This window comes from Panthera onca, chromosome D2 (assembly GCF_046562875.1).
Source record: "Panthera onca isolate mPanOnc1 chromosome D2, mPanOnc1 haplotype 2, whole genome shotgun sequence".
Lineage (NCBI taxonomy): Eukaryota > Metazoa > Chordata > Mammalia > Carnivora > Felidae > Panthera > Panthera onca.
This window is the reverse complement of record NC_138349.1, coordinates 18,394,426-18,409,936: the sequence shown is the minus strand read 5'-3', so window position 1 is coordinate 18,409,936 and position 15,511 is coordinate 18,394,426. Positions and strand designations below refer to the sequence as shown.

Genomic DNA, 15,511 nt, shown 5'->3' with positions numbered 1-15,511 from the left:
TAACAAGCAGAGGCTGGAGGCAGACTCCCCTGAGTTTCCAGGGCCAGGAAGAGGCAGGCCTGTTAGGCTCCAAGTGCCGTGTTCTCCCCAGGACCCCGCGCTGCCGGGCCGTGCGAACGCGTGCTGGCATCCCGAGTGCGAGGGCCGAGCCCAGCTCCCTGCTGAGGTTTGCACAGAGACAGAGCTGGTGCAAATGCAACAACCCGAATTGCTGCTTTCAGCACGGCGCAACAAGGCGACGGGGGTTCATCTCCTAATTTGACCTCCTTGGCCAAGAGCCTCTTTTCGATTGGTGTGAAGGCCCCTGGCACTCACTAGTTCTGTGGCTGTGGTCCCGCCACCGTGTGGCAGAAACGAATACAAGAAGCAGAGACAAATATCCTGATTCTGTCCAGGGCCAGTCCGATCAGGGGGTATTATCCCTGTCTTAGGAATGAGAAACTGGAGTGCACTGAAAGGTGGTAACCGTTGTTGAGCACCCAGGGTGATTTGCTTCCCAGTCTATCCTCACCCCTGCGAGCAGAACCAGACCGGGCAGTCCCATCATTAGAGGTCATTCTCGGGAATCAGGCCCAGCACCCCGGTCAGAGAGGGCAGAGGATGGGAAGCATTGTGGAAGCAATCCCATGAGGCAGTCCTCACAGACTTTGAGTTTCATTCTAGACAGATTCAGCTCAAAAGGAGCTGGCGGGAGAGACTTTGCACGGTGCGGTGGTGGCAGCCGGGGACGGGGGGGATGATGTGCCCCCGAGGCCCCCTACCCTGGTCCGGGCAGCCTTCTGGATAGACCTGGAAGAGTGGCCCGTGGAAGCCGGGAGGTTGAACCTCAACCAGCCCTTGAAGAAGAATCTCCCTAAGAAAGAGGGACCCTGTGATTCGGTGAGGCAAGCCTCCAGCCACAGCCCGGCTTCTCCGGGCCCTGCCCATGGGAGCAGCAGCAGGCCCCAGTCGAGGAAACCCAGTAGCGGGCAAGCCACTCACCCCGCAGTGCAGCGTGACAGGAGTCTCTCAGGGTGCCCACCAGCTGCTGCCCGTCTCGGAAATCTCGCCCGGCTGCCACCAGCTCCCTCACCGTCTGGGCATAGAGCAGCACCGCGTCTCGAAGGTGGGCAGTGTAAGGGCTCACCTTCAGGGAGGGAGGCAAACGCAGGGAGGACTCTCTCTCTCTCTCTCTGTCCTCTTCACCTTGGAACACACCCATGGTCCCCGCTGTCCCCCAGGGAGAGGAGGGCCCTCCACGTGCCCGGGCCTGTGCCATCAAATCCCATAGCACGGACCACACTTGGCCTCTTGGGGCCTCCTGGGCCCGGGGAGATCACGTGATCCTGCAGGTCAGGCACGGCTCTTTAGGCCACGGGTGGAAGGGAGTATGGTTTAATGGAAAGAGGGCAGATTTCAGAGCCAGGCTGGCCCTGCTGTTTTACTGGCTGTTGAGTCTTGGGGTAAGTTCCATAACCTCTCTGAATCTCTCTGAATCTCACCTCACGATTAACAAAATGAGAAGGCCACTGTCACGGTAATGATAAGGATAGTTAAATGAGGTAGAATAGGTATACTCCCATTCTCACTACCTGGAACATAGTAGGTCTTCAATACATGTTCTCTTCTACCCACTTGGTCCACAAAAATTTAAGTGCTGACTAGAGGCCAGGCAGGTTCTCCCTGGAGAACCTGGTACAGAGATGACACTTAGTAGACGACTCCCCCAGTATTTGTCAGTTGATCATCTTTTCTTTTGTGTGAGGATCCACAACGGGCCACCTTGTTCCTAATGGAACGCCTGTCATCAGTGACCCATCACCACCTTCAAGGTCAGCTCAGCCCCACCCTGGAAGTGGTTCCAGCTCTGGCCAATGGTGTCTCTATAAAGAATTCTCTGTGGAAATGAGACACTTTCCCCCATCATCCCACACATACAGAGACCACCACTGGCTGCTAATCTCTCTCCCGACCTTCTTCTCCCTGTTCCAGACCACCTGCTTGCCTTGACCTGTCCTAGCTCCACATCTCTGATCCCTCCATTCTGGTTCCTGCTCCTGGCATCCTGCCGGGAAAGGAAATTGTTGAGGTTTGACGTCCCACTGGTATCAGTTCTGCTAATTCCATGTTCTGTATTATTAGATACTCAAAACCACACCCCAGAGGCAGATGTCATTATGAGTCCCATTTTCTGGGGGGAGACACAGATGTGTAGAAGATTAAGCAATTCACCTCAAGGCCCAGAGTTAGTAAATAACAGAATTGGGATAGGAGCCTAGGTCTCTGATTCCAAAGGCCACTGACCTCTCATCTCGTGACCTCTGTCCTCCTTTATGGTCCTGGGGTGCAGATTTCACAAGACAGCATCAGACTACTGTATATTATGGACTGTTGAAGATGAGAAAGTGTGTGGCTGTGTGTGTGCACAGACACATTTGTGTGCGTGTGTCTGTGTGTGTGTGTGTGTTAGGGGAGTGAGGCAAGCAGAGGGGAAATAAGAGGGAGACTCTCAGAGCCAAACAAACATCCTTCAAGAAGGGGGCAGGGTCCTGTGCAGGAAGGCCCCACATCAGACCTGCTCGTCCGTGAATATGGAGCTGTGGAAGGGTGGTCCTCTCAGCCTTTGGTAGACTTGTTTTTGGAAGTCTTCACCTCCAGGGCCTTCTCCATAGGAGCCAAAGGCTATGAGAAACACTGACTCATAGACCGTGGAGGAGTGCATCGCCTTCTGATTCGTCAACACCTCCTTCCAAAAACTGTCCTGAAACACAATGAAATAAACATAGTCATTCTGTACGAAATACTCCTGTTCAACAGAACCGCATAAAGTCAACGTCGAATTTGAATCTCTTCACTGCGATCCTTGGAAACACAACTTTCAGGACAAAGTTTAGGCTCTAATTTATTAAGCGAGGGATAAGCCAAAGAAAACATAAACAGCTAGCATTTAATGAGCACACACTATGTGCAAAGCTCTTAACTTTTGCTTAATTACATCTCAGTGTTACACAGCAATAAGAACCCGAGGCCTGGAGAAAGGCAGGCCTTACTATGACTTCTGGCTCCACCAGCTGATGACTGCCACCTTGGACAGGTATACAGCCTTCCTGCCCTGGTTTTACTCACCTATCTAATATAATACAGACAGTGATAGCACTGCCTTGTGGGTTGCGTGAGGATTAAGTGAGATAGTCCACGGAAGCTCCTGGCGCCCAGCTTGGTGTAAGTTAAGCCCTCAGTCAATGCTGGCTGTTATCACTGTATGTGGCCTGCACCCAGCCTTTGCACACTAAATGGATGGGAGATGTTCCAGGGGGCCTGGGAGCCCACCCATTTTCGAGCTAGCGTTGAAAGAGTGGGAAGTAAGCCAAAAAATAATAAATAAATAATAATAACTTACCTGGGGTGTCAAGACCTTAAGATGCGGAAACCTTACCTTCTAGCAATGGGTGGCAAAAAACTTGAAAAATTTAGGACTGCTGATTTTTTTTTGTAATATCATTTTTACTTCTTTAGATAGATAGATAGATATAGATAGATATAGATACAGATAGGTATATAATTTGTTGCCAAGTTAGCTCACATATAGTGTATATAGTGTGCTCTTGGCTTCGGGGGTAGATTCCCATGATTCATTGCTTACATACAACACCCAACACTCATCCCAACAAGTGCCCTCCTGAATGCCCATCACTCATTTTCCCCAACCCCTGGCCCCCCACCCCCATCAACCCTCAGTTTATTCTCTGTATTTAAGAGTCTCTTATGGTTTGCTTCTCTCTCTATTTGTAACTTTTTTTTCCTTCCCTTCCCCCATCTTCTGTTAAGTTTCTCAAATTCCACATATGAGTGAAAACATATGATATCTGTCTTTCTCTGTCTGACTTATTTCACTTAGCGTAATGCCCTCCAGCTCCATCCACGTTGTTGCAAATGGCAAGATTTCATTCTTTTTCATCGCTGAGAAGCATTCCATTGTGTGCGTGTGTGTGTGTGTGTATATATATATATATATATATATATATATATATATATATATAAAGAGGTGATATATACATATATCACCTCTTCGTTATCCATTCATCAGGACTATTGATTCTCAATTTTCTTCTTATGGTTTAGGTGGTTTGTTATGATCATTATTATCTATATTATTACTATTATGAAATGAATGCCCACTCATTGCCTGTATATACATGAAAGACCACAAAATCTTCCCCGATTCCCCTATGGCTCCCTCCTGTCAGTTCCGTATGCGTGTGTATTTTACTTAAGTAGTATCACACTATAATGCTGTTCTGCACCTTGATTTGTCCCCCACTAAGCCTACATTGGGAATCTTTTTCTAGAATGGATTTATGCTATTCTTTTTTTTTTTTTTAGAGCAGCATGAATTCAATTGCATGGACGTTGTGTGGTATGTTTTTACTTCTATATGATTTCTGCCACTATAAGCCAACTGGAATGTGATCATCAAGGTTTGGGGAAAAAGCAGCAAGGGTGTTGAAGGGCTTCTCTGTCAATACCGAGACTGGCCCAGCATCTCCTCACCTGTCTGAAGGCAGAGGGGACAGAAATGAAGAGAAAGGGGTGGCCAGCAGTGACAAGGGAAGGTGGGAGGATGTTCTGGGAAGTCTGGCATATGTGTAGAATTCCAGCTGGCTGCCCAGAGAGATCTGAGACACTTTGGGCAATCGAAAATACTCTTGATAAAAAGATAAAAGAAATCTGGAACATTATTATATGTTTTTCTTTACTCCCTTTTGCCCTATTTCAGCTCATGATTGTATAAAACAAGCTCATTTTAGAAAGATAAAACTGCCATAAAAATTATACAGTGTGTCCATAGCTAAGTACAAGTGGCCTGCTAGTGTGGTGTGGTGATTAAATGTACAGCCCACTGGCTTTAAATACTAGCTCTCGGGGCGCCTGGGTGGCTCAGTCGGTTAAGCGTCCGACTTCGGCTCTGGTCATGATCTCATGGTCCGTGAGTTCGAGCCCCGCATCGGGCTCTGTGCTGACAGCTCAGAGCCTGGAGCCCGTTTCAGATTCTGTGTCTCCCTCTCTGTCTGCCCCTCCCCTGTTCATGCTCTGTCTCTCTCTGTCTCAAACATAAATAAACATTAAAAAAAAATTTAAATACTAGCTCTCTCTCCTACCAGTCATGTGGCCTCTGGTAAGTTATTTCAGCTTTCAGGATCTCAGTTTCCTCATCTACAAGTTCTATGAGTCCTCATCTATGAGTCCACAGAGGACCCATAAAAAGTAGCCCTCCATGGGGTGGTGTGAGCTGAAATGGGTTTTACTATGTCAAATACTCGCGGTGGGGCCTGGCATCCAGTAAACACTCCATAAGGCAGAGCTATCGGGGCAAAGAGCTCAGTCCCAGTGTCCATAAGACCCAATTTGGAAGACCAGCTATTCCCCTCAAGAACTCTGAGCTCTTGGGTAGGGTATCTTAGTTAGCTCAGCCTCTGTTTTTTTTGTCTGGAATGCTAGTGACATCCACCTTATGGGAGTGTTGGAAATAAGAGAGCCATGATGCGTGTAAATTATGCATGGAATAGCTGTCTCACGGGACCCTTGGGAGTGTTGAGAGCAATGAGGCAAGTAATATGTGTACCTTGGTACTTAGAGGAGGTACATGGTACGTTTTAGCCATCCCGACCATTACCGAATGAACCAAACCACCTAAGAATTGTCTAATGGGACCAGTATGTTGGCCTTTTGAGGCTTTTCCTAGGGCTCCACCAGAGACCTCTCACCTACTGTGCAGAAGAACTCTGGGTAAATTCTTTCAGCTCAGTTTCAGGGTCCTGATCCTACAAGGAGAACACGAGGGCACCCGCCTCATGGGATAGTAGTGAGTACTCAGTGAGCTGATGCATCTGGTGCATAGCAAGTGCTCCTTGCTTGCTACTTCTTACTGTGGGAACCATAGAGGGCTCATGAGCACCACCTCCAACTGCTGCAAAACAATGAAGACAAATTCTCCTGTGTTGAGTCCCAGGTTCTCTGCAGCCAGCAGCATAATTTTTGCATCCTCTGAGCTGCCGATTAAGATGATAACTAAGAAGAGAAAACAAAGTCAGCCAGTTGTACATGTTCACATGCACATGTGCCCACACTACACACATGCACACACACACACACACACACACACACACACACACACTTTGTAAAGTCCAGCCTGAAGCCACTCCAAATGAGCCAATGAGACGTGGACTTTTTCTTTCCTTGAGCATGCTTTAGGAAATAGGAAAGCCCAGACTATTCCCAGCATGTGCACTTCCGGAACCACACCAGCAGTACGTAAGCTGGTGTCACAAAAGTCCTCACTGCGCTCTCTCCCAAAGTACAAGCCAAAAGAAGGTTGTGACCACTTTCTGGGCTCTCGTTTCTTCACATAATTCACTCAGAGCAACAGATCTGGCTTGTGGCTCATCAGCCACACAGCAATTAGGAGGAGTTCACAGAAGACCCAGAACCAGGAGCATTCAGACCTTCTGACTTTGGATGGGTGGGGAGCGGGGGGGGGGGGGGGGGTGGGGAGACAGGAAGCAGAGGTCATGGTGCTTTTATTCCGTCCAAACACATCAGCATGCATTATGACACCCAAATGAAGTAGTGACTTATTTTTTCAAAGGAGGCAAATGATAATCTGCTGATTTGAGTCCCAGTTGTGCGTCAGGCACTGTACTACAGACAGGATACAGCAGTGAGCAAGAGAGAAGGCCCCTGCCTTCAGGGAGCTGACAGCCACAAGGCATGCAAGTGAAGAGATTACCGAGAGCATTTAAGATTCTAATTAGTGAGGGGGGAAGGATGCTCTCATACTGATGTGGGTGAGGTGGTGGTGGGAGGGGGGACTGCTCCAGGTCAGGTAGTCTGAAAAGACTCCTTGGAGCAAGTGGGCTCTGGGCTGAGTCTGGAAGGAGAAGAGGAAGCTATGTATCCACAGAAAGAGGGCCGGGTGGGGTGGGGTGGGATTGCAGGTAGCACTCCAGGCCAAGGGATCAGCACGTCCCCAAGTCCCAAGACCGTAAAGGCCATAAGGGCTTAGTTTATTGGAAGAACAGAAAGGAGTCAGTTACTAATTCATGCCAGAAAGCAGAGCCTCATAAGTACCATGACAAAAATAATTGCTATCACATGCTGACCAGTTATTGTGTTCAGCACTTCACAGGCATGACTTCATTTAATCCTCACCATTCTGTGAGGTAGCTAAGATAATTGTCTCCATCTTACCAGAGGCACAGAGAGGTTAATGTACTCGCTCAAGAGCACACAGCTAGAAAGTGTCAGAGGCTGGTTTCAAACCTAGAGCTTTCTATCTCCACAGCCCATCTCTAAACGATAACCCAAATGCAAAGACCCAGCCCATCTGGAAGATGCTTCCAAAACTGGCTCTGTGCATCATAACACTATAGCATCAGGGATTTCACTTTACATTAAAGAAAAAATAACTTTGTTCTTGGTGATGCTTTTATGTATCATTAATTTTGCACCATTTCCTTCTGCTTTTTACATCCATAGAAAAATGAAGCTCTTAGTTTTTTTCCAAACCATCTGCTTTCCTATTTGTCTCTATAAACATAAGCAATGGAAGACTCTTTCCTACTTACTTCTGACAATCAATGGCACACTTCTAAGATTCTCTCGAAGGAAGGCTGGATCGCTGTTGATGTATTTCACACTGGCAGCGATGGTGAAATGGGATTTGAGTCCGTTCTCTACAACCTTCCATAATTCATCCACTCTGTCCCAGGAGGAAGTCCCAGAGTGACCTCCAAACATCCCAATGTGTTTCCAGCCCAAGTACCGGAGACTTTTCTGGAGCACATCACCAATTTTGTGCATGGGCGACACAAGTTTCACATACGTGTCATATAAGTTGTCCTCCAGTTTTGCAGCTTGTCCAACAAAGTCCAACACAGGGATGTTCCACTCTGAGGCCAACAAGCCAATAACCTTGAAAGAAAACAAAAGGATGCCTTTCTATAACTCGGTTTAGGCTACACTCAAACCCTGTTGGAAGGTGTCTGCGTAAACTTTGGATTCAGTGAGTCTATGGGTCAGACTGAATCCTCTCTTTTGGAATATTGATGATAATGTCTTGGATCCATCTTCAGGATGCAAAACCTCAAAGGACAAGAATAACGATAGCGAGCATTTATTGATCGATTTGTTCCTTATTTACTTCTCAATACTTTTCATTAGGGTCCTACTATTTACAAGGAACTGTGGAGATCTTGCTCTTAAAGGAGCTTATGATCAACTCTTTCAGGAGCTAAGGCATATAAAAATAGTTTAGAGTTAAGTATACCATTCAATACTTACCGGCTATAGATTTATAGGAGTTAAGTAAGAAATTACTTCTGATTTGGGAATTGGGGATGTGAAGGGTCAGGGTGGAGGAATGAAGACACACTCCACGGCCTTTGAATTTGCCTTTGGAAATTGGATGGCTCTGGAAAGCTAGAAATATGTCAAAGGAAAAATTCCGGAAGAGATCAAGATCCAAGTTCAAATGTGAACTTCATTTGTTAGCACCCAGTACTGATAGTTCCCCGGTATGTTTGAGAGTGAGGACTGTGATGTTCCTTCCTAGTCAGCTTTGCATTAACACCTGTCAGAGACGGGATGCCAAGGACTTCCACAAAGCTAATCTCATCAGCTAAACAGCTACAAGTCATGTGTTTGTCTACTTTGCTTGCTCTGGCTTACTGCAATATGTCATACTTCACTCTTTGCCGTTTACTTTTACCATCGCTGAATAATTTATTACACACACCAAAGGGAAATCTACACAAGCAAATGATATTTTTCTGTTTGAAACGAAGCATTCACTTTCCACTTACTCTTTGTGAGCCATGTGGCTGACAGCATTAGAGTGAATAAGAAGGTTCTACGTACAATAGCACCAAGTCTAAACAATCAATAAGTTAGGGAGTGAACTAATAATTAGTGATTTGAAAGGCTTTCCTTAAAGAGAATGTTAACTGTTATGATTACATGGTCTCATTACATCTCAAAGAAATGGTACTCAAGACCTACATAGTTAGTATGTATAACATTACCCTTGCCAAGAGATTATTCCAGTCTGTACTATCATTTTAATTTTTTTAACGTTTCTTTCTTTTTGAGAGAAAAGAGACAGAGTGTGAGCTGGAGAGGGGGCAGAGAGAGGGGGAGACACAGAATCTGAAGCAGGCTCCGGGCTCTGAACCATCAGCACAGGGCCCGACGCAGGACTCGAACTCACCGACTGTGAGATTGTGACCTGAGCCAAAGTCTGCTGCTTAACCAACTGAGCCGCCCAGGTGCCCCTGTGCCATCATTTAAAAAACCATCCCTTCCAACGGACACTCAGCCAAAGTTTCTGAAAGGCTATACTCTACCTCTGCTGCTTCTGGGCATGCTGGTCCGAACAGGGCAGGAATCCATTCTCTCTGGACCTGGTTGGTGAAAACAAGAGACTCTGCAGTGCTGCAGGTTGAGTTGGTATAAGTGAACTCCCAGCTGAAGTTTCCAAAATCTGCTGTCTCTGAGTTGATCTTGTCCATGGCAATCTGGAGGCCCGCACCCAGCTTTTGCACGCTGAATGGGTGAGAGATGTTCCAGGGGGCCTGGAAGCCCATGGTGAGTTTAGCAGTCTCAAGCCAAGTCACCAGCATGCTGACCAAGAGTGTCAGAACTAGTGTTGGGTGGGCGACATGACATTCAATCCCCCAACGGAGCTCAGATCTGAGGCCTCCGCACCTACCCTGGGAGCCATGGATGACAGCTAACACCTGTATCACAGCAGGAGCCTCCTGACCACTCAAGGCAGGAGTTTAAATGATTGTGCAGAGTTCCCTGAGGACCGCAGCTTGCTTTCCAGTCAGTGGCATTAATTAACCAAAACCTTCCCTTTTCAGAGTCTGTCCTAACACCTCTAGAAGCAGCAGTGTTGAAAAAAGAAACTGGGGCAAGGAGTCATCAAAGCCCTGGTAATGGGTCCAGTGACACCTCTGACAAAATTCATGGTCCTGGGAAGGTCACGTAACTCCCACTCCATCTCCACTAGCCTTTTGCTAGTAAAATAAAAATCATGAGAACCACTCAAGTGTGGACAGATGGCCCGGGCTGGAATTCTGATTTCACCATATATTGTGTGACCTAGGACATGTTACTTCCCGTCTCTATGCCTTCATTTCCTGATCCATAAAATGGGAGTAAGACTGCAAAGGGATCCTCACCAAAGTGACATGGTAAGGATTAAAAGTGATCGAGTGCCTGACATAATATCTGGGCAAAGAGCCATTTCGTCAATGTTAGATGATGGTGGTGATTGATGATGTTGATATCATTATCACAATGATTATTATCACCTGCTGAACCTATCTTCCAGGAAATTCTTCTAGATTAAGTGAAGTGATGGCTGTGAGTGGGATTACCAACAGCTGGTATAGTCTGTATCCCTCACCCAGGCCTAGGGCACCAGGGAGATGTTACTGATGGATGAACACAAACTCTCCCGCTGCGCAGCTCAGGGCAGAGCTGAGGACAGGTCTTTGTTGATGAATTACATGTGATATATTACATGTATAATATTTTACAGAGAAATTTTGCTTTACATTGCAGGGATGGCAGGCCCCTTGGGGAGCCATCGCTATCCCCAGGTAAGATGACCCAGCCACCAGCTGGGCAAATGCTCATAAGTATAAATGGTTCACTCCCCATCTACCATCAGCTTTCTTCTAGATCCCACTGGCAGAGAAGGGGCTGGCATCTCCAACTCACCTCGGGATTATGTATTTCGGCACTGTAGGCTTGTTGTGATTCTTTTTTTTTTTAATTTTTTTTTTTAACATTTCTTTATTTTTGAGACAGAGAGAGAGAGAGCATGAACAGGGGAGGGTTAGAGGAAGAGGGAGACATAGAATCTGAAACAGGCTCCAGGCTCTGAGCTGTCAGCACAGAGCCCGATGCGGGGCTCGAACCCACAGATCGCGAGATCATGACCTGAGCCGAAGTCAGACGCTTAACTGACTGAGCCACCCAGGCGCCCCTTGTTGTGATTCTTAAAGCTTGATCTAAGGACCACCTACCTCAGTCTCTCCTGATGGTCAGATGTATAGATTCCAGGCTCCCAGTGCAGACCCTCTGAACCAGAATGTCTTGGGTTTATCCTTGGAATCTGCATTTAACAGACCCTCACATATCCCCAGGTACACTAAGGTTTGAGAGACTTTGAGACAGTCTGAGGTGAGAGGAAGGAAAGGATAGCCAATCACTATTCATTATCTATTTACCTTCCTTCAGTATCAAGCACCCAGGATGGGACTACTGAGCCTTAGGTCTAGCCTACCTCAGAGGTCCATTTTCAAACCTGTGCATTAGAGGGGTTGCTTTTCTCCAAACCAAACTCATCATAACTGGTTCTTCACCCAGTTACAGATTCTCTCTCTCCTCTGCTAGGACAGCTCTGTGTCAATTGGCCAAAAAATCAAGTGTGGACTCCCGTGCTCTGACCATAGTTAGAATTCCATGAACCTCTTTTACCCCTATGCTTACCAGATGTATGTGATCCTGGGAAAGTCAGTTACATCTGTGTCTTAGTTTCTTCAATTTCGGAAGAACACGATAACACCCCTTACAGAAGGATGTTGTAAAGATATTGTGAGATTACCTAATTCCTCAGCACAGTGCTCTGCATTTAGTAGGAACTCAATAAGGAACATCCCTGATGGATGTATCATTGCACCAGTCATGTCAAAGCTAGGAGTCTGCATATGTCTTATTACATACACTACATCCCGTCTCCCCCTCCCATATACAAACTTCTTAAAGCTCATAATCCCACTCTAGATAATTTTAGATTCTTCACATTTACAGAGTGTCTTTTTCTGAGAAACTCTGAAGCCAAGATGACTGTATGTGTCCCCTTTTGGATCCTCAGATCCAACACAGTGTTGGGCCTTTAAACATGCAAATTAATATTAATCATAATAAGTATAAATATGTTTTGTATTTGTAAGTGCTCACAAGTGGGTATGGTCAAAACCAGAAGAAGATACCAGTGAGGTTCAGTGTTGGTGAGGGTCTGATAAACAGACATACGCTGCTTATAGAAATGTTAGTTGGGGGGCGCCTGGGTGGCTCAGTTGGTTAAGCGTCCAACTCTTGGTTTCGGCTCAGGTCATGATCTCATGGTTCATGGGTTCAAGCCCCACGTCGGGCTCTGTGCTGACAGCATGGAACCTGCCTGGGATTCTGTCTCCCTCTCTCTCTGCCCCTCCCCTGCTCTCTCTCTCTCTCTCTCAAAAATAAATAAACATTTAAAAAAAAGTTTAAAAAAAAAAAAAGAAATGTTAGTTGGTAGCAGTTTTTCAACATGCATCCAAAAGCCTTAGGATATATGCATTTTTGACTCAGAAATTCCACTTTTGGGGATCCGTCCTAAAGAACAAGATCATACGATAAAACGTTAACAATGGCACTGTATACCTGAAACTAATATAACACTGTATGATAACTAAACTGGAATTAAAAGGAAAATTTTAATCTAAAAAATTAGAGACGGGGTGCCCGGATGGCTCAGTCGGTTAAGCGTCCGACTTCGGCTCAGATCATGATCTCGCGGTTTGTGGGTTCGAGCCCTGCGTCAGGCTCTGTGCCGACAGCCCACAACCTGGAGGCTGTTTTGGATTCTGTGTCTCCCTCTCTCTGCCCCTGCCCCACTCGCGCCCTCTCTTTCTCTCAAAAATAAATAAACATTAACAAAAAAAATTGTTTTATATCAGACACAAGTTTTATGTCTAACAGTAGGGGCCTGGATCAGTAACATGGAGCAAACCCATATGATCGAGGATCATGCAGTCATTGAAAATGATATTTTAAATGTACATTTATTGACTTAGATCATATTTAGTGAGGAAGCACACTATAAAAGTGGGATGTACCTTATTCCATTTTTATTTTCTTAAGGAGGCACACAAGTTTGTATAGCAAAGATTGCATACACCAAATCACTGTAAGTTGCTCTCTCTGGATGAGGGGAATTATATGGGTGTTTTTTTCTTCTCTTTACTTTCCTTCTCATGTTTTTTGTCTTCATGTCTGCAATGAGAAAGAAAAGTGAAAGTTTTGATTACTAATAAGCCCTCCAGGGGCCTCTGGGTGGCTTGAGTCAATTAAGCATCCAGACTCGACTTCAGCTCAGGTCACGATCTCAGTGTCATAGGATCGAGCCCTTTGTCAGGCTCTGCGCTGGGAGTAGAGCCTGCTTGAGATTCTCTCTGTCCCTCTACCATTCATGCATGCTCTTTCTCTCCCTGGGAGATGGTGGGGGGGAACAAATAAAAACTAAACTCTACAGACTTGGATTTGGGGAGGAAAAGCATGGGCTCTAACTCATGGTATCTGAATTCTCAGGCCAGAAGAACCTCACAGAGGCCTGAGTCTACACACCTCTAGGCACCTGGCTTACCTCCGTAGGCTCTGATCATTCTCTGCTGAGCTCAGTCTCTTCCATTTCTCCACTGCCCTCAGAGTGGGAGAGAAACAGATGCAACGGCCCAGGTAATGGCAATCATCATGTGGAAAGGTGGCCATGGTTACAGGCCCACCCACTTTGTGCGAAGCGTTTGACTGGCCGGAGTGGGAAGGTCTGAGGTTAAAAGCAGATTAAGGGGCCGGGTAGGCACTGTGGTGTCAAGGAGGGGGCACTCGGTTCTCCACTTTGCTTCTCCAGCCCTCCTCCACTCTAGGAGATTCTCATGCCGGCAAGTTACCAGTGCCACGGTGGTGGATTGGGGCAGCTACATTGTTCCACCTGATGATGGTTTAAAACAAAGGTAGACTGTGCATGGCCAGCAGAGGTACAGAGTTTGGTTCTCTATGTCAGTGGGGTAGTGCTTTGATTCCTAATTACTTTATCCCATCTCTATTTCCTAAAGAGATTATTGCAGAGGGAGGGTTCTTTTAGCCTAACTTATGGGTTCCTCGATGCTGACCAGCCTGGGCCATAAACCAGATTCAGAGCCAGCTGTTCAATATCCATGATCAGGTAAGATTAGCTGCGTCCAGGGTGGTAGAGTTTTAGTAAGACCTCTGGCTTTTTTTCCAGCGGCCCTCCCTCCCCTCCTGCTCCCCCCAGCCCCCACCATCTCCTTTCAATTTATAAATATGTAGCCTAATCACGTGTAGAGAAGAAGTAAAGGTTTGGCATGTGTGGATCTGAACTTGTCCAGAAGCAGAAGAAGGTGTTGGAATACAACAAGATGAGCCTGTAATCACCTTGAGGGAAAGACCGAAGGAGAGGCAACCATCACCCCCGTTCTCCCACACTCTCTCGCATCTCGTTGTGTGTTCTCAGCAAAGGCATCAACCTCAGGTTTTGCCAAGTAAATAAGACTGAATCTGAGCCTCCGTTTTCTTATTGGTAAAGTAGGAAAATGGCAGGGGCCAGAGCCCTTTGACCTTACGAGCTTCTTGTCCTAAAACCCTAGGACTCTGGCAGATTTCTAGCGAACCAAGTGCTCCGTGCTTGATGATGGCAGCAAGTTTCGTTCCAGGTCCTGCTTACAGGTTCCTAAATGAAGCATTCCTGGAGATCTACCACACCTTATACTAGCCATCCTGGAAGTAAGAGCAAGGAAAAGGTAGCTATTAACCTCTTCAGTGTGAACTTTCATCTTCCCCGTCGTGTTCTCAGCTCTTGTAAATAGTTGTGATGCAGTCAATACAAAGCTTCTAGTAAGTAAGTGTTCAACGAGGCATAGGAAAGGGGAGAAAAGGTTGCACTTGTGTTTCTCAAAACTGAAACAAGGCAGATTCCTTGGTTCCAAAGCCATTCCTTTAGTTAACCATGAGCACACTTCTCCTACCAGGCCAAGGATGGGCCACTGACCTTGGCTTTCTGAGGGAGACATGCCAGTCATGTGTCTGAAAATGTTTACGCGAGGGGCAAAGATTCCTCTTTCACAGGGACGTGACCTCTTACATACCTCAACCACCTGATATTTATTCTGTGCTGCTAAAAGACTTCTGACCTGTGATGTGGTGTTCTTTCCCACACCTGTTTCCACCAGGAACGTGTCTTTGACACCTGGCCAGTGCTTTTCACCTTCTAGGGATTCTGATCAATACTTTCAAATTTTCTTCTGGCTACAGGGATAACCTGAAGTTTAGCAGGTGGATCCGGCCTAAATGCCATATTTCTGATCTGAATATTTATTTTGTGGTCTTCAATCCTATCTCCCAGATGACGGCTCCTGACCCCCCCAGTAAAGCCTTAGCATGAAGACCCAAAACATTCAGACGGTGGGGGGGGGGGGGAGAGGGCAGCTGTCTGCTCAGTAATCAAAGATCCTAAATGATTAACAGTGATACAATTACTTCCCAAGCCAGTTTCAATCAAATTGTAAGTTTTCCGAGAACACCTTTGTGCCACAGTGTCCCAAACACTGAGCAAATGAGCAAATAAAGAGCCTGCCCCTGCCTTAATACATCTTTCTCTGGTGAGCATACACTTAACTCCTAAGCA

The 15,511-nt window shown here is 46.4% G+C and overlaps 1 protein-coding gene across 1 annotated transcript in view; it reads right to left on the bottom strand.

The window, feature by feature from the left end:
• LOC132685610 (guanylate cyclase 2G-like) overlaps window positions 1–15,511 on the bottom strand; it is a 56,411-nt gene that overhangs the window by 34,074 nt on the left and 6,826 nt on the right. Inside the window, 5 exon segments of the mRNA XM_078434102.2 lie at window positions 982–1,126; window positions 2,555–2,740; window positions 5,939–6,048; window positions 7,605–7,950; window positions 9,381–9,773. Of these exon segments, the coding sequence (XP_078290228.2) occupies window positions 982–1,126; window positions 2,555–2,740; window positions 5,939–6,048; window positions 7,605–7,950; window positions 9,381–9,773 (1,180 nt within the window).